This window comes from Geotrypetes seraphini, chromosome 12 (genome assembly GCF_902459505.1).
Source record: "Geotrypetes seraphini chromosome 12, aGeoSer1.1, whole genome shotgun sequence".
Lineage (NCBI taxonomy): Eukaryota > Metazoa > Chordata > Amphibia > Gymnophiona > Dermophiidae > Geotrypetes > Geotrypetes seraphini.
This window is the reverse complement of record NC_047095.1, coordinates 15,117,266-15,137,274: the sequence shown is the minus strand read 5'-3', so window position 1 is coordinate 15,137,274 and position 20,009 is coordinate 15,117,266. Positions and strand designations below refer to the sequence as shown.

The 20,009-nt window shown below is 41.6% G+C and overlaps 1 protein-coding gene across 2 annotated transcripts in view; it reads left to right on the top strand.

Moving 5' to 3' along the window:
* MFSD14A (major facilitator superfamily domain containing 14A) overlaps positions 1-20,009 on the top strand; it is an 83,843-nt gene that overhangs the window by 33,595 nt on the left and 30,239 nt on the right. For both annotated transcript variants that reach the window (XM_033916599.1, XM_033916598.1), the window contains exons 4-5: positions 6,280-6,407; positions 16,296-16,410. In XM_033916599.1, the coding sequence (XP_033772490.1) occupies positions 6,280-6,407; positions 16,296-16,410 (243 nt within the window). The remainder of the gene's footprint in view (positions 1-6,279; positions 6,408-16,295; positions 16,411-20,009) is intronic.

The window sequence follows — 20,009 nt, the reverse complement described above, 5'->3', positions numbered from 1 at the left end:
GCCCTGGTGGTCCAGCGGTGGTCCAGGACAGGCGGGATCTTTCCTGTCTCATGTCACAGCAAACCTTAACAATTTTTATCTCCCTCCCACTAACTCCTACTCTTCTCCTCCCCTCCCCCCCGCGTACCTTTTAAATCCCTGGTGGGACAGGAGGGATTCCTTCCGTCTCCTGCCCTAGCTGACTTTAAACAACTTTTATCTCCCTCCTGCCATCTCCACCCCCCCTCCCCCTCAGCAGTACCTTTTAAAATCCCTGTTAGTCTAGCTGTGGACAGGAGGGATCCCTTCTGTCTCCTGTTCTGGCTGACTTTAAACAACTTTATCTCCCTCCCGCCCCCTCCGCGTACCTGTTAAGTCCCTGGTGGTCCAGCTGTGAACCATGGCAGGAGTGACCTTCCGGTAGCCAATTAGCAAGTGGCTCTGCCCGGGCAGGAGAGTAAGGCAGTTGATTCCCCTCCTCAATGTCTGATATCTGGGACAGATTATATGGCAGGTGCATTGTATTACCTCATAAGAGTTTTGGCAAAAGTGTCAGTGTACTCCATCTCTGCCCGCCGAATGCTCTGGGTCCACCAATGGGCTGGTGATTCCACTTCCAAGGCTACTTTGGCTAGGCTGCCTTTTAAGGGGCAGTTATTGTTTAGCAAAGGTCTGGATAATCTTATGGATTCAGTGATGGACCGTTGCCCTAAGACTGCCCAATAGTAGACCAGACCCTCCAGGGATTCTGGATGCTCTAATTTTTGTTGCTCCTGATGTTCCAGACCATATGAAAATGCCATGTTGCAGAGATTTTCCCAGGGTTCCAGATGACAATACACTGGCTACAAGCGATCCCAGCCTTCCACCTCCTGTTCTGCAGCATCTGCCAGAAAGGCTGAATGACACCAGTATGACAGATGCCCCTCTGTAGATAGGGGGCCAGCTCTCGGCATTTCTTCCTGTCTGGATGCTCATTACGTCCGACCTGTGGGTCTTTGGACATTATTCATTTGGGTTACAAGCTGGATTTTGCTTGACCTCTAACAGATTGGTTTGTGGATTCTCTTTCAGATCGCCTGGACAAAGCGCTCAGGGTTCAAGCCACCATTCAACGCTTCCTGGATATTCAAGCTATAGAGCCAGTACCAACTGACCACTTGGGCTCAGGCAGATACTCCATTTATTTTATCATGCCAAAGAAAGGGAAAAATGCTTGAATACTTGAATAAAATAATGTAAACCGTTCTAAGCTCCCTTGGGAGAACGATATAGAAAATTGAAAATAAATTTTAAAAAGGCTTAGCCTTCCTGCTGTAAGGTTGAATGGTAGGAAGTTGGGCTGGAGGCTGAAGACCCAAATTACCTTTTATCTCATTTTGTGTTATATAGATCCAAATTACCTTTTATCTCATTTTGTGTTATATAGTCCAGCAAGGATAACTAGGAAGTCCAATTTATTTGCCTAACCAAAAATTACTGGCTGCAGATATAAAACCTTTTTGGACAGGATTCTTGCATTTCAAGCAAGTAAGCAGCAGTCCTGGTGGGGTAATTGTATTGGTGGAGTTGTGTTATCTTATGATGCATTTCGAAAAGTAATCAAGTCAAAGTTGTTTGATAAATTTATTACCTAAATGAGGACATTACTGTTAACTAAAATTTTATACTGAATTTTTTAGGAAAATTGCTGTATTTCAATTAATTGTATTTCGCTGATTTTCCAGCCCTCTTCTGTGTAAACCGCCTAGAAATTGTTTGATTATGGCGGTATAGAAGAATAAAGTTATAGAAAAATAAAGTTTTGTATTCTGGATCTTCAGCATGTGAATGCGGCTCTTAAGATTCCTTGATTCTGAATGGAGACCATGCTTTCAGTTATTGCAGCAGTGTCCCCAGGAGAGTTTCTTGCATCTCTGGATCTCACAGAGGCGTACTTGCACATTCCTATTTTTCGAGCCCCAGACCTTCACCAAGGTGATGGTTGTAGTAGCAGCTTATCTGCGGAAGATGGGTCTCCAGATTCACCCTTACATAGACACCTGGCTGATCAGAGCTCCCTCGTTGGTCGAGAGACAACATACAGTGGAGTGGAGGCTCCAGGTGCTGGAAGACTTGGGTTGGATTGTCAACTTCAGGAAAAGCCATCTGATGCCCATGCAATCACTGGAATACCTGTGAGTCCTTTTCGACATGGCAGCAGGCTGCGTCTATCTACCAGAAGCCTGCAGGCAGAAACTGTTTACCCATATTTCTTCCCTTCTGTTGTGGCTGGCTCCTTAGACATGGGATTATCTTCAGGTTCTGGGATCCATGGTTGCCACGCTGGATGTGGTTGCTTGGGTGAGGGCGCACATGCATCTTCAGCATGCTTTGCTTTCTCACTGGGCTCTGCACAGGGTTGCCTTACAGACCCATCTACCTTGGACTCTGGAAGCCCGAGCAAGCATGGAATGGTGGCTTCTCCCATAATCGTTCCACAGGGGTGTACCACTACACATTGCTTCCTGGATTGTAGTAATGACAGATGCCAGCCTTCCAGTAAGGGAGCACATTGCAATCGTTGTCCTGCTCAGGAGTATTGGACGCCTTCTCAGCGAAAGTGGTCATTCACCTGGTTGGTGCTCAGAGCCATTCGACTAGTACTGACGAGATTGCAGAAGACACTGGAGGGCCAAGCAGTCAGGATCTTCTCTGACAATGCAACAGCAATAGCTTATGTCAATTGCCAGGGAGGGACTAAGAGCACTCCTCTGGCTCAGGAAGCCTGCCTTCTTTTTCTTTGGGCAGAGCATCATCTCCTAGCGCTGATGACAGTGCAATGGTGTCATCTTACGCTAAGGCATGGAAGGCCTTCAAACATTGGTGTGCCCAGGACCAGGTGGACCCTTATTCAGCTCCGATCTCGCTAATTCTTGCTTTTCTTCAGGCTGATTTGGATAAAGGCCTCACTGTGGTTTCTCTTCAGGTCCATGTTGCTGGGCTCTCTTGTTTTAGATCATGGGAACATCTGTCTTCCTTGGCGTCTCATCCTGATTTCGCTAGATTCTTGAAGGGGGCTCTTTGTGACTGACCACCAGCTAAGTATCCTTTCCCTTCCTGGGACCTTATCTTGGTGATGTCTAGCCTTACCAAGGCTCCTTTGCAGCCCCTTCAAGATGCTACTTTTTTGGACTTGACACTCAAGACCGTATTTCTGATCGCCATTACATTGGCGCATTGTATGTCGGAACTGCAGGCTTTGTCTTTCAGGGACCCTTTCCTCCGTATTTTGGAGATGGGGGTTTCGCTTCGGATGGTTCCTTCCTTCTTGCTGAAGGTAGTTTTGACTTTCCATGTCACTCAAGAATTGTATTTCACTGCCTTTCAACTGACAAGTTCCAAGTCATAGGACAGCCTGTTGAAGAAACTGGATGTGCACAAAGTTCTTCTGTATTATTCGGAGGTCACCAACAAGTTTTCTTTTCTCTGACCATTTGTTTGTGCTGACTCATTCAGTTAAGCAGGGCTCTCCCGCTTCCAAGGCCACGATTTACAGATGGATTCATAGGGCAATTTTATCAGCCCACATTCTTTCGGGGAAACAGTCTCCTGTTTGTTAAGGCATATTCTACCAAGAGTGTGCTTTTTCATGGGCCGAAGCTAGATCAGTCTCTCCTGAGGAGATTTGCAGAGTGAAGAGAATAACACAGGGAAAAAATTTGTCCCCGTCCCGCGAGCTCGGTCTCCACCCTGTCCCCACGAGCTCTGTCTCCGCCCTGTCCTGGCAAACCATCCGATTCCATTCGCACAAGCCTACAATAGTTATGATTTATATTTAACTTATTTTATTAAAGTATAAAAAGAAACAATATTCTGTACAATTGTCATTTTATAAACACAAATAATACAGAGTAAGGATCAACAATACCCCTGCCAAATTATTACAGAATGCTACATAGAAAAATCATGCTAACAGAATACCGCAGTCACACATGACAGGAACAGTGTTAGGGGAGTGCACTTAGGGCAACTACCCCCGGTCAGAAAGAGCCCTAAGCCATCTGGAAGTTAGAGCAGGCTCCAGTTATGTCTAACACCAGCTCTAGCAAGATGCATATTTCAAATCTGATATATTCCAATCACAAAATAGAAATATATATATATATTTTTTCTACCTTTTGTTGTCTGGTCATTTTATTCTTCACATCACATTGGTCTCAGGCTCTGGTTTCTGTTTCCATCTGTCTACTCTTAACTCACTGGCCATTTGACATGTCTTCATTCTCCATGTTCACCATTCATCTTCCATCTCTGTGTATGTTTTTCCCCCATGTTCAGCAAGCATCCATCTCCCTTCTCTGTCTACTATACTTCCCTTTCTAGTATTTCCCCTGTGCCCATCTCTCTGCCTTTATCATAGCACCATTCTATGATCCCCTCCTCTTGTGTACAGTATCACTCCTATATCCCTATGCCCCGCCTGTCCAGCATCTTCCTTCTGCATTCTCCCCCATGTCTAGCCATCTCTCTGTGTCCATATACCATCCCATGTCTAGCATTACCCTTCTGTATCCATATACCACCCCCATGCAAATGCAGCATTCCCCTTTTTGTTGCTGATCCTATGCTCCTATCCATGCCCACTATCTTCCCTTTTTTTGTATATCTTTCTGTGTCCAGCTTCTCTCCTTTCTTACCTTACACCAATGTGTCTCTCACACTCTCTCTCTTTCCTGCCTCCCTTTGCTATGTTCAATATTTCACTCACTATTCCTTCATCCCTTTGGTTCAGCTTTTCTCTTTCCCTTTCCTTTTCTCTCTTCCCCCCTGCAGGTCATGCACATCTCCTTGTCCCTCTAGCCCCCTTTCCAAGGGTCCACCACCTCTATCCCCTCCCTTCCCTCCAGCTCCATTCCACCCACCACATGGGTCCAGCACGTGTTTCTCTTCCCCCCTCCAATCCCCAGACTAGATTTAGCAACTGTCTCCCTTCCCTTCAGCTCTAGCCAGTCCACGTCCAGAAGCCCAAGCAACTCCCTTCCCCCTTCAGCAGCAGCAGCCCCTCCCTATCGCCGGTCCAACTGCCCCCAACCCTTGCACCTTTCCTCCTGATGGCAGATGGCAAAAAAACCCCACACCTCCCTCCCCCCCTTTGCAGGTGCAGCAGCAATTGCCCCCCTCATGAATCCAGCAGCCCCCCTCCCTCTCTCTCAAGTGGGCAGGCATGATACTCTTCTCTACTGCACCACAGTATCTTCCAGCTTTTCTGCAGTGCTACCAGTCTGAATGATGACAGCACTAGAGGTGATCTGTGTTCTCGGAGGTAGGCTGACACTGCATTGCTCCAGCAGTCAAGTATGAAGGAATCCTCTCCCAACTTCATATACAGTATCTTTACTGATTTCTGTTCTCTATAGTAGATATAGTTTCAAGTTTTATTTAAAATTTGATTAATCGCTTAATCAAAATTCTAAGCGATTAACATAATTAAAAAATATTTACAATATTCAAGGGGAACCAACTTGAGAAAATGAAGAGAGCTGTTTTATCAGTAATTTAAACATTTATTTAAGAAGCAACATTGCAGTTTGGTTGAATTTCTTTCTTTTCCCTCCTTCCTATGTCCCGAGTTTGTGCCCCCTCCCCCTCACTGCCTTCCAGCCTTTGTCCTCCCTGCCACACCAAAGCCTGCCTTCCTCCCTGGTCCACTGCTGCCGCAACTCCACAAAGGGAAGGGCTGGCGGCGTGTAATGGGGCCCACAAGCCTTCCCCCGAAGTCAATTCTGACGTCGGAGATAAGGTCCAGCCCACCAAGTGGCTGGCCCAGATCTTCTTTCTGACATCAGAATTGATGTTGGGGGGAAGACTTATGGGCCTGATTGTATGCTAGTGGCCCTTCTCTTCCTTTCCTGCGGTGGCGAGTGGGTAAGAGGGCAGCGAGCAGCAGCAGAACGCCGGGGGGGGGGAGGGTTGGGCGACGAGCAGCAGCAGAACACTGGAGGGGGGGCGGAGGTGTATTCCCTCCATAAGTAAGTCTTATGGAGCGAAAACTACGGTACTACTACTTATCATTTCTATGGTTCTACTAGACATATGTATTGTACATCAACATAGAAGAGACAATCCCTGCTCAAAACAGCTTACATTCTAATCAAGACAGATAAACTGGACAAGAAGGTGCAGCTATACACAGTGCTCAGGTGGGGGAATTAGGAGGGAATGATAAGACAGATTGGAGCTTAGCAAGTGGGTTTGAGTTCTGAATTCTGAATTTAAATGTTAAACAGTACTGTGTATTGCCTTTTGTATATTATTTAGGGCTTGCTGTCATTCCTCAGTGCCCCTCTAATAGGTGCTCTCTCTGATGTTTGGGGCCGGAAGTCTTTCTTGCTGCTCACTGTTTTTTTCACTTGTGCTCCCATTCCGTTAATGAAGATTGATGCATGGTAAGTTAGCATTAAAATCCTTTGCCATCTTTATTATGTTAAATTATATTTGTATAGGATGCATTTCTGCCATAAAAATCAATGGGAAAGCCTGATTCAGTTCTAGCAGTTCGCTGTGATTTTCATTTTGTTGGTTATATGGAAGATAGCGAACTAGAGAGAAAATATTCATAGCTTTGGAGCATTAGCTGAATCTTTTGTGTGAGTGCTGTTCAGGTGAAAAAGAGGATACACTGGAAAAGGTTGAGGGTTGTGGAGGAGAGAGATTTATCTCCCAAAGTTCTTTGATGATCACAGACAAATCTGGTTTTCAGGGTAACCAAAACATTAAAAAAAAGCAAGCGAATCTTGTACTAATTGTCTGGCATATGCAGTATAATCTTGTTATAACAGACTTCAAGGGATCTGGAAAAACGGTCCGTTATATCCAGAGTCCATTATATCCAGAGTTGCATTTTTTTAAACTTTATTTAGGCCAACTTGAAACAACGTTCAATCAATGAACAACAGTCACTGCACAACCATATCAGCAACATCAAGAACAAAACTCAGCAAAATATTGGTATGGTACGAAATGGTTGCAAAACCAGAACACTAAAAGATGTTCTAAAGCATTATGTCATACTGTACTGGAAAGAAAAATACTCTGTCATTTTCTTCTTGGCTGCATTTTGATACTATATCACCAGCATACTACGCGCCTTGTAGGTGGAGCCTGCATATCTGTTATAGCCAAAGAAAACTCCAGCTAAAAGCGGCTCTGGGGACCAAATTGGTTGTCCGTTATATCTGAAAGTCCATTATATGCAAGTCCGCTATATGCGATGATTTTCTGTATGTTTATAATGGCGCATGGCTGAGTTTACATCCAGCGGACCTTGTTCGCTATAGGTGAGGTTCTGTTATAAGCGAGTCCGTTATAACAAAATTATACTGTATATCCATTATGGATAACTACAAAGCCAGTCCTATGCAGTTTTTGAGGAGTGACCGACCGTGAATATCCTCTATATTGTCTTTTGACAGATCATTTTTTCAAGAAAATGTTGTATATTTTCCCCAATCATATTGAATTCACTATGAGTTTTCAAGTTTATTAAAATTTTGATATACTGCCTTAAAAATTGTCAAAGCGGTGTACTTTACATTAAAAAATATAAAATTGGGAACATATTATTAATATTTTAGACAGATACAGGACAGACCAATACATAAGGGAAGAGAGGTAGAACTACAATCATTTGTAGGAGAAGGAAAAAGGATAGCACAATTAGGGAGTTCATTGTTGTGTATGGTCTTAGCTACTGGCAACTCTCTACTGTTAACTACAGATGACTCCGCTTAAGTGCATGCCCTTTGGACCGGGTCTCTATGTGCGCTTAAACGGAGTGTGCGTGTAATAGGAGTAGGGGGGAGGGTGGGGGGAGGCTGTAGGTAGTAAGCTGGCTCAGTTTAAATATGGTGCATGGGCTGCTGGAGCCTAAAGTACAGGAAAGCTATGCCCTACAGCTGGAGTGGAAGCAGAGCACTCACTTTCCCAGCTGTCTCAGCGCTTAAGCTGCTGTGTGAAGCCTAGCCATTCCCAGTCAGAACGTGATTGCATTTAACCGGAGTGAACATAACATGAAAGAATAGAGGTTAGACCTATGACATCAGTGCACATAAGCAGATTGTGTGCTTATCCAAATTGCAAATATCCTGAGTTTACATCCATTGACTTTAATGTAAAAAAAAATGAGACCGTGGTGGTAGGCTGCGGATAACCGAAGCGTGCGTTTAACCGACATACACTTAGGTGGAGTCGACTATATATTAAGTGTAGAGATGATGATTTGTGAGCCATTTTACAAGGATACTAAGATTATTTCTGGATATTATTTTAAATATCGGCTTACAAATTAAGTGACAGCTAGTCAAGTATAAGAGGCACACATCTCAAAAGCTTGTAATAAATGCTAAACAATGAAGGGGCCTGATAGCCTGCCACAGTCAGTAATTTATTTTTTGAAGGTACTGACCAATCTGGGCCTATTGCAGACACTGGCACTGAATGTCCAGATCTTGACTGGTCACCAGAAGTTATGAAGTGCTAGCTGATATTTAGACCTGTACAGCTAGGACATGTGATTTTTGGTGCATTAATTAGGTGACTCCTCACTCCTCCCTTAGACTGCTCTGGCACTGCTTGGATAATAAAAATTGGGCATCACCCGGTCAGTGGAAGATAACCAGGTAGGAATGTCTTCTACCTGGCTATCTCCTGCTGCATAGTGGCCTCATAGTTTAGTATTTAATATTTGTATTTCCAGTGCAATAGGTGAGGCATTCTAGACAAGTGGGTTGTATCCCAATGGCCGCATGCCATATGCAGAAGGAATCCACTCTGGATTTTTTCAAGTTTAAGTTTCAAGTTTATTAGGTGACTTGATTAATCGCTTAATCAAACATTCTAAGCGATGTACACTATAAAATTTACAATTATTAGAAAACAATACAATACATACAAATACTTAAATAGCGGTAAATTGCTCTTAATTTTAACATTACTAAACATAGGGTAAGGAGGGATGAAATACAATTCATAAAGTAAAGAAGAAACATTGAGGGAAAATACAAAAGGGAAATAGGTAACACAGGTATAACAAAAGTAAAATAAAATACTCCAATAATAAAATTATGTTGAAAATGCATCTTTAAAAAGGAAGGTTTTTAATTCGGTTTTAAATTTCCCAAACTCTTTCTCCTCCTGTAAAAAAATAGGGAGGGCGTTCCAAGTCTGTGGTGCTGTACATGAAAAAATAAATTGTCTCCTCGTATTAATAATTTTTAATGAAGGAATAGAAAGCAGATTTTGTTCGCTAGATCTTAGAATTCTCTTTGTAGAATATGGAATAAGTAACCTAAATAAAAATGCAGGGGTCTTATTGTTTAGAGTTTTAAAAATAATTATGCATAACTTATAAGTGATTCTATGAATAACAGGGAGCCAATGCGCCTTTTTGAGGAGAGGTGTTACATGATCAAATTTTTTAGACTTAGTTATTAATTTTATAGCTGTATTTTGTATAATTTGTAGTCGTTTAATTTCATATAGCGCAATTCCTTTGAATAAAGAATTGCAGTAATCAATTTTAGACATCACCATAGAGTGAATCAATATAGTAAGTGCCTTGGGACAGAGAAATTTAGAGATGGAACGAATTTTACGCAACCTATAAAAGGTAGTTTTCACAATGTTACTAATATGATCATGATAATTGAGTTTATTATCAAAGATTACTCCTAAAATTTTTGCATTTTTAACTAATTGTAGGGGAGTGTTATGAATTGAAATTGGAGAAACAAGAGGAAAACTATCCTTCCAAGGAAATAGCATAACATTAGTTTTTTTGATATTGAGGGCCAGTCTGTTTTTATCTAGCCATTGATGAACTTGATCAAGTTTTCCGTTAATGACCGAAATTTCACTTATGTTATTGTTATTTAAGGGGTGCAATAATTGTATATCATCGGCATAGGCAAAAACATGAAATCCTATGGATTGGCATAGTGTCATCAGTGGTGCTAGAAAAATATTAAAAAGCAAAGGTGAAAGAATAGATCCTTGTGGAACCCCATGAGAAATCTGAGAAGGTAGAGATGAAGAATTATTGAAGATAACTGTAGAAGTACGATCACTAAAGTAAGATGTGAACCAGGCTAGAACTTTCTGTGACTCTCATGTACTTCATTGGGAGCTATAGCACCATCTACAGTTTTTCCCTTCTGTATGCGTGCCTGAAGGAGTGTTTCTGTTCTGCTCTCCCTTTTTATTTTCGTCAGTGTTTTCGTCCCCTTTTTAAGCTTTCTATGTGCTCTGAGCAATTCTTAAGCTCTGCCTCAATTGAGGTCACACAGACTTTGGCCTGCAGCTGACAATCAGATTCCAGTGGGTATATGTTAGCCAGCCTGCATTGGTTTCTTAGAAGCTCGGGGCCATCCCTGTGTTTTTTCTTCCTACTGCCAAACTGAGGTTCGAGCACAGCCTGTTAGGCATACCTAGGAGACTCAGCAGTGTCTCGCAGGGTACCAGTTGCACTTTTCACCCCCACCCTTTCCTAAGTGTGTCCGTCCGTACGCTCGCCCGCATCGAAGAGGCATTCCCAGCATGAGGCAGTGAATTTCTTATTCCAGCTACTGTAAGTGAGTTGAGGCAGGCTGCAGCACATTTCCAGCATAGGTCATAGTGAGTAAGGCTGTCATAGCCTGTGAGGTGGTTGGGGAGGGCTCTGAATTTGGCAGTTTTTGAGGTTTCTGCATGTCCCCCTGTGTTCCCCCCTGCCTGAAAAATCTTAAAATCGCTGTTTTGGAGGTTTGCTTTCTGTGAAAAAAATCACAATTATGACGTGAATTTCTTGACTGTGGCCATCTTAAATTTTTAGCAATCTTTTTTTCAAAACCTCCCTGCACTTCCAACGCTGCAAACTTGCCTCAAACTTGTTGCAATGGAATCCTTGGGCTCTCCTAATATGAATTCTTGCCAGGATTTCGCAAATTTAGCACCTCAGGAATGTCCTTGTGCCACATGGCGCAACCGGGGGGAAGTGGCAACACCAAACTTAGCCTCGCTCTTGCTAAACACACCAAACACACAGCTAGCCCATCGGGTGGCTTTCTCTATTTTTGGGGCTCAGTACAACTGAAGGCTCCTTGCAGACAAACATGGATCTTCCGTCGCCCAGGAAACATAAAGTGAGATCATCTAAGGGTGACTCTATGCCCCTTGATCTGGAGGCTTTCACGGAAGTCATAAAATATACCTGTGGAATGCGTTTCAGAGCAACCATTCGTCGCCTGTGCATTCCTACTCTGCCTCAGACTTATCCTTTGCTGGCACTGCTTCGGAGGGCACGGCCTCATCGCAGTCTGCCACTGTTCCTGGGCAGGCTTGACCTTGACCTGTTTTCAGGCGCTGCACTTCCCATGTTAGGGATCCAGGGCTGTATGGCAGATTTTCGGATCCCTCAGAGGCTTTAGATCCAGGGGACCTCATGTCGAAGTCTGTACAGGAATTGAAATTAGTCTCTCAGCTGGCTCCGTCCACTTCCTTTTTGTGGCTTTGTGCACTCGCAGTCCTCTTTTACCTGGGATCTTGATATGAGCATTCTGATCTTGGATCAGTGGGACTCTCCAAAGGGTGCTTTTCGGGTTGTGAGGGCTATGTTCTTTCTCTATCTTATGGTGCAGGAGTGCCAGCAGCTTTTTGGTCAGCCTAAGGTGGACTTGTTAGTTACGCAGGTGACTAAGTGCACCTCCCCTCCCAGTGAGGGTGGTGTGCTGCTCAAGGACATACAGGACCGCCGTGTGGATGTAGTCCTTAGGAGACTCTTTGAAGCAGTGGTTTTGGGCATAAAGGCTGCTTCGGCAGCATCCTTTGTTGTACGCGCTTGACTGTCTCGTCTATGCGCGCTAGAGAGTCAGGCTATGGAGCCCCCTCCTCAGCTGCTTGTTGCTTGAGGGGATTATGTTGCTGACATTTTTATATGACCTTATGCGGATCCTGGGTAAAGTCTCAGCGTATTCGATTTCTGTTCACAGAATGCTCTGGATTCGACAATAGGTTGATGATTCCACTTCCAAGGCTATTCTAGCTAGGCTTCCCTTTAAAGGGCAGTTATGTTTGGCAAGGGCCTGGACGATCTCATGAATTCAGTGGAGGACTGTCACCCTAAGACCCTGCCTGATAGCAGGCCCCAGCCCTCTAGAGGTTCCGGGCGCTCTAATTTTTGTGGCTCCAGGCGTTCCCGCTCATATTCCAGTGCCATGTCCCCAAGATTTTTATAGAGCTCCAAACAGCAGTTCTACGGCTACAGGCATACCCAGCCTTCCGCCTCCTGTTCTGCTCCCTCTGCCAAAAAGGCACAATGACACCAAGTTGAGGAATGCCCCTCTTCAGATAGGGGGCAGGCTTTCAGCATTCATGCAGGCCTGGGAATGCATTATGTCCAACCAGTGGGTTCTGGACATTATTCGATCGGGCTACAAGCTAGAATTTGCCTGGCCTCTGATGGATTGGTTCGTGGACTCTCCGTGGGATACCCAGTCAAAGCTGTCAAGGTGAAAGCCACTGTTTAAAGATTGCTGGATATTCAGGCCATAGAGCCAGTGCCACCCACCCTCTCGGGCTCAGGCAGAGATACTCCATATATTTTGTCTAACTAGAAACAATACTAGCAATAACAATCTAAATAGATAAATAACTGCAGGAAAAAATGTTGCAACAATGTTATAAGCCAAGTGGTAGAAATATCCTTTGAAAAACCATTTAAGTAAAGTAAAAAAAAAGCCTCAACTAGTTTTATATGCAGACAGCAACCCAATGAGTTTTTTAGCCGTTCTTAATCTGTATCTTAGACTTAGTCTGCATCATAGGCTTAGATCAGGGGTGTCCAATGTCGGTCCTCGAGGGCCGCAATCCAGTCGGGTTTTCAGGATTTCCCCAATGAATATACTTTGAAAGTAGTGCATGCACATAGATCTCATGCATATTCATTGGGGAAATCCTGAAAACCCGACTGGATTGCGGCCCTCGAGGACCGACATTGGACACCCCTGGCTTAGATGATTGGAGGCCTATTCTGGATCTTACGCACATGAATGAGGCTCTCAGGATCCCGCGTTTTCGTATGGAGACAGTAAAGTCTGTCATAGCAGCAGTGGCACCGGGAGAGTTCTTTGCCTCTCTGAATCTCACAGAAGCTTACTTGCACATCCCGATTTTTCCAGCTTACTGCAAATTTCTGCACTTTCATGTTTTGGAATTATCAATTCTCAGCTCTGCTGTTTGGCTTTGTGATGGCTCCTTGGACCTTCACCAAGGTGATTGTGGTTGTGGCAGTTCACTTGAGGAAAATGGGTTTGTAGGTGCACCCATACTTAATGACTGGCTGATCAGAGCCCCCTCATTTATTGAGAGCGCACAGTGGATCAGGTGATCCAGATACTCGAGGACCTCAGGTGGATTATGAATAGAGCAGTTTGTTACCCACACAATCATTGGAGTACCTGGGTGTTCTGTTTGACACGGCAGCGGGCCGCATCTATCTTCCAGAGGCACGCAGACAGAAGCTGTGTGCTCAGATTTCTTCTTCTAGAGAAGGCAGCTCTTTCAGCTTTGGACTATTTTCAGGTCCTGGGGTCCATGGTGGCCACTCTGAATGTAGTGGAATGGGCGAGGGTGCACATGTGTCTTCTCCACCATGCATTGCTCTCCCACTGGGCTCCGCATAAGGATGCATTGCAGACCTCTCTTCCTTGGACTCTTGAGGCCAGAGCCAGCATGAATTGGTGACTCATTCCACAGTCTCTTTCAATAGGCGTGCCACTGCAGATTGCTTCATGGGTCGTTGTGATGATGGATGCCAATCTTCGGAGCTGGGGAGCACATTGCAATCATCGTCCCATTCAAGGGTGTTTGACCCCTTCACAAAGAAAATGGTCGATCAACAGGTTGGAACTGAGGGCCATTAGTTTGGCTCTGGTGCGATTGCAGAAGACTCTGGAAGGCCAAGCGGTTGGGGTCTTCTGTGACAATGCAACAGCAGTGGCGTTTACTGGAGGCCCGCCTACTCTTTCACTGGGCGGAGCATTACCTCCAAGTGCTCTTGGCAGGGCACATGGCAGGAGTCAACAATATTCAAGAAGACTTTCTCAGCAGATACTCTCGATCCCGGCAAGTGGGTGCTGTCTTCAGTGGCGTTCCAAGCCATTGTGCTGCACTGGGGTTGGCCTCGCTTCGACTTCATGGCCACGGTGCAGAACAAAAAGGCAGATTGCTTCTTCAGTCGAAGAACTGAGCCAGGCAGCGAGGGTCTCGATGCTGTAGTTTAGCAGTGGCCACAGGAAGTCCTGCCTGTTTTTCCTCCCTGGCTCATGATAGACAAAGTCATTTTGCGGATTGCACATCACTGGAATAGAACAGTTCATCTGGGACAAGTCATTCTGGTGGCTCCAAACTGGCCTCACAGACCGTAGTACACAGATCTGATGCATTTGTGTCAGGGTTGGGGCATGCTGTTTTCACGCACATCCAGACATTCTTATGCATGGAGGATCTGAATCACTTTGCTCTTACAGCATGGATATTGAGCGCGCCAACATAGTGCACAAAGGACAGTCTGATGTAGTCATTGCTACTGTATTCACGTATAAGTCAATTACTGTCTCTGCATATGCTAAGGTGTGGAAACTTTTCCAACATCAGTGCAACCAGAAGAAAATGGAGCCATATTCCGCTTTGATTTTGGTGGTTCTCGCCTTCCTCCAAGTGTGCCTGGATAAAAGCATCCCTTCGGGTCCAAGTTGCTGGACTGTCTTGTTTCAGAGCCTGGGATCATCGTTCTTCGCTTGCATCTCACCTTGGCATCGCCAGATTTCTGAAGGATGCTCTTTGCATTAGACCATCAATCTAACCACCGTTCCCTTCTTGAGACCTGAGCTTGGTTCTGTCTGGTCTTACCAAAGCTACATTTGAGCCTCTGAGAGACACTTTCCTCTTGGACTTGATGCTCAAGACTGTTTTTCTGGTTGTCTTTACTTCAGTGAAACGTGTCTCAGAACTCCAGGCTCTTTCTTGTTGAGAGCCCTTCCTGAGTATCTTGGATACTGGGATTTCCCTGCACATGGTTCTTTCTTTTCTGCTGAAGGTAGTTTTGGCTTTTCATGTTAATCAGGAGGTGCGTTTATCTGTTTTTCAGCCTTCTGGCTCAAAGACACAGGATTGTGTCTTGAGAAAATTGGACATGCAAGACTTCTACATTATCTGGAGGTTACTAACAAGTTTTGTCTCTGACCATCTGTTTATGCTGACTCATTCTTCCAAGTGGTGCGCACCCACTTCCAAGGCTACTATTTTTAGGTGGATCCGAAGGGCCATTTAGTCAGCCTATATTTTTTCCGGGAAACAGTCTCCTGTTTCTGTAAAGATGTATTGTATCAGAAGTGTGGCTTCTTCATGGGGCGATGTTAGAGCAGTCTTTCCAGAGGAGATTTGCAGGGCATTGATGTGGTCTAAATTTTACTGAGTGGATGTGATGGCGAGAAAGGACTCTGCCTTCTGGTCCTCAGACTTGAGGGCTGGCACAGTTAGCCTGCCCTAGCTCTTTAGGACTGCTGTTGTATGTCCCACTTGTCTAGAATGTCTCACCTATTGCACTGAAAAAAGAGATTTGTTTTTACCTTGATAATATCTTTTCCAGTAGATAGGTGAGTTATTCTAGACTCCCGCCCTGTATTTCCTGCGCCTACCTACTGTCTTATTCTGTTTATGCTTTTCCAAGTTGCTCTTGGATGCCAGTCAGCCTTTCAAGGTTTCGAAGAATTCTGTATATATGTTCATGTGCCTGAAGGGGTCTTTCCTGAGCTCTTTTGATGCCTTTGTTAGCTGTTTCAATTTGAGTTTATATGTATTTGGGAATTTTCCCTTTGATGTCTCTACTTCACATTGCCTAAGAGAGCTCTCAGTGCTTGGGTACTAACTGTAGGTGGTGCTATAGCTCCCAGTGAAGTCCAGAAGAGTCACAGAAAAAAATCTGGAGTGGATTTCTTCTACATATGGCACACTGCCATTGGGATACAACCCACTTATCTAGAATGTCTCACCTATCTACTGGAAAAGATATTATCAAGGCAAGAACATAATCTCTCTTATATTTGGTCGTCTCATATTTAATTGAACTAAATAAAGATTTGCTGTATTATTGTAGTCTACATAGATGATTTAACACAATCAAGTGCAATCTACAAAGATGTTATTTTGTACTTCAAAAACAATATGAATGCTTAAATATAAAACATACAATATTTTAAACATTTGACTTTGCATTTCTGTTTCTTCCATGTTCTCCATAGGTGGTACTTTGCTGTTATTTCTGTCTCTGGTGTGTTTGCTGTGACTTTCTCAGTAGTATTTGCTTATGTAGCAGATATAACACAAGAGCATGAAAGAAGTATGGCTTATGGACTGGTATGTAACTCTCTTTCCTCTTTAAGTATTCCCACATAAAACATATGATCTTGTGTCTTGCACACAGGTGGGTCACATCAATGCACATCACTGGGATAGAACAGTTCTAGCAGGTTAAAGTTCTGAGCTAGTGCAGTTGTCTCCTTAGCTCCTTCGTTTTTATTTTCTCTGCTCATCCAATTAGATATACTCCTGATCAGTTTGTCTGTGGAGTACTTTGAGATTGTTTTTGTCATATTAATTAATTTATTTTTGTTCCTTTTACAGCTTGTCTGATCTGTTTGAGTGTGTAGATCATGATCAGTAATAGTTGATGCAGACACAATGAAAGTATTAAAAATCTTTATTATAGAATCATAAATAAGAGTGCCTGATATTGCTGTGTTTCACCCACCAGGGGCGATACATATACAGTAAAACATTGGTTTGCGAACATAATTTGTTCCAGAAGTATGCTTGTAATTCAAAGCACTTGTATATCAAAGCGAATTTCCCCATAAGAAATAATGGAAACTCAGACGATTCATTCCACAACCCAAAAACTTTAATAGAAAATACTGTACTGGTAAAACAAACAAATAATGGTTGGTATAATAATCATACAGTATTCTAAACTATAAATGACACACAATAGATGATAAAATGTGAAACAATCTTGGTGCAGACCTCACTTACTCCTTGACATATAGTTGCATTGGTGGCTTGGCGTGCGCATAAGATGGAGGAGTGATCGCGACGCTCTTCTAACCTGGGCAACAGTTTAAAAATATTGAAAGGTTACTTTGATTTTTTTCTTACCCGTTGTGTCAGATTTTGTGCAGAAGCATGGCTAATACACGGCAAACTAAAAATGAGTCGGCTTATGCGGCAGGAGGAGTGGCAAAACACCAAAAACAAGAACAGATGACGCCGTCAAAGGTTCCTCTTCCAGAAGACGAAACAGAAGTTTTAAATAAAAAGGAAATAATGGCCAAATTTAAATAAAAAGGAAATAATGGCCAAATAAAAAGGAAATAATGGCCAAATATAAAGCAGATGCTGCATCATAACTGAAGTGAAAGAAGTGTTAAACTTAAATCGGCAAATGGAAGTAGCTAATAAGCGAATGACGACCTTAGAAGATAAGATGAAGCGATTGGAACTCTCTGAGATACGATGCAAAAATGATGGTTTAACTGTGCAGGAATTAAAGAAATAACTTGAAGAATACGAAAATAGAAGTAGAAGAAAGCATATAAAAATTATTGGATTAGCTGAAAATTTGGAGGGGGGAAATGCTATCCAATTTCTAGAAAACCTTATGCCTAAACTATTGCAGTTAAACTTAAAACATCCCCTAGAAATAGAACGAGCACACAGGATTCCATTAAAACGGTCAGCAAGTCAAGTGAGACCAAGACCTTTGATCTTTAAATTACTGAGATTTCAGCAGGCTTTAGATATTTTAAACTTAGCCAAAGCTGACAGAAATTTAAATTATAAGGGATCCAAACTGTTGTTTGTGCCTGATTTTGCTAAGAACACGGCGAATACGAGGAAGCAATTCTTCATGTTGAGATCTCAATTGAAAGAAAAAGGATTCAAATGTGGATTGTATTACCCTGCAAAAATGAGATCCGGAGAAGTTAAAAGACTTCTTGTTAAATTCTGAGCCAATGTCTATTTAAAAGAAATTAACTTGAACAGCCTGAACTTCGTAATTGTCATGTAGGTTTTAGGAAAATCAGTCAACAAAAGATATGGACAAAAATAAAATGGAAAGTACGGTTCTACAGTTATCTGAGAGGCTTTTCTCTGATGCTTTGGAGGAAAATGAAGATCATCTGGAAAAACACTCAGTCATGCTTATGAAGGAATATATAAAAGAAACAGATAATGAAGAACAGAAGAAATTTATGAAAGAAGTTTCAAGATTTGGCAATGAGTATGGACTGATAAGTACAAGATCTCTCTTAATTTTAGGAAAAGTGAGTACAGAAATTTGTAACTGCGGAAAAGTATCGGAGGAGATAGAAAACGAAAATATTCATATACATGCTTTGAATCTACGAAAGAATGCTTAGGTAGGAACGGTTAGAATTCCAAAAATTTTAAAGACTTCAAAGAATATATAATCAAAAATAAAAATGTTACAAAAGATTGGAAACAGGAAAAGATGTACTTATTTAAGAATTGATCCAAAGTGTTTAAGGCTTAAGTAAAAATTGGAACTTTTAAAGAAGATGATAAAGAAATCTCTTCATACTGAAATTGACAATTGACAGATGAAAATATTTCAGAACGTGAACAAGTGACTTACCAAGAATTAAAAGCACATTTGTAATGTACCATTTGACTAATTTGTGCTTTTATTTTTAAGAAAGTAATTCTAATTTGCTTAATTTTTATTTGTCAGGTTGTGTAGTTGTATATACTCATTTTTGAAACGATATGATATGGTTTTTTTAATATGATTTAATTTAAGAAGTTGACTTTAGTTAAATAAATTTTAAGGAGAAGACTAATCTGTAATGAATTTAAAAGTTTTTACAAAATTATACTGGTTTTATTGAAAATTCATTTTATACAATAAGATGTTATGTAAATGTCATGAATTGTCTGAACCATTAATTATTATTAGGTGTATATTGAAAGTAATGAGTTAAATATTCAGTTTGATTCAATTATATTTAAATAACAAAAGAAGCATGGGGTTTAATTTCAGATATATTAATTTCTTTTAGAATTATTTGTTACTAATTTAGGAGGAAGAGGTTAAAACAATGATTTCAAAGAAGGAAGATATAATTGTTGTTTAATGGTGTTTTATTTGATGTTCTAGTGGAAATTTACATGATTGATTTAGAGACTAAAGTTATTTATAGTAATGATTTAGATGGATGGTAACTTTATTTTAATGAAATATATATTATTGAAGGAAAATGATGGTCTAATGTGTGTTGAAAAAGTCAGTGGAATAGTCAAAAGGGAAAAAGGAGTCAATATTTCTGCATTTTGGGATGGTCATGGTAAAACTTAAAAGGATATACAAGAAATTTTGAAAATATGAATTATTTATTTATTTTTTTTTAATTTCTTTATTGATATTTTGAACTTGACAATGTATACATTTGAAGTTGAATTCTGTTATATGAAGTTGTTCTATAGAGATGATTAATTTTACTTACAGGATATTAGAAAAAAAATTCATATGCTATTTTTTGGAATTATGAATTGTTTAATAAGAAAGATGATTCTTATCTTTGATTTTAAAGGTTCTATAAATTCAGACTTGATTTCTACTGAGTAAGATTTTACTAAATGGTAAAAGTAAATTGATTTAATGTCAATGTTAATTTGATAGGCATGTAAAAATGAAATAGTTTTTATGATGAAAGTTTTTAAGGGTTTTATGACTATTGTCTATATAATAAAGATTATATATATCATTTCTTCTTTTGCAAAAGATTGTAAAATATTTATGGTAATGATAAGATATGATTTGGAAAACTTGATTTAATTGGAAAATTTTTAAAATGGGTTTTATGAAAATCTTCTAAACTATAAATAATTAGGACTACATTATTACAAGAGATTATTGTGGGATTACTTGTTTCATA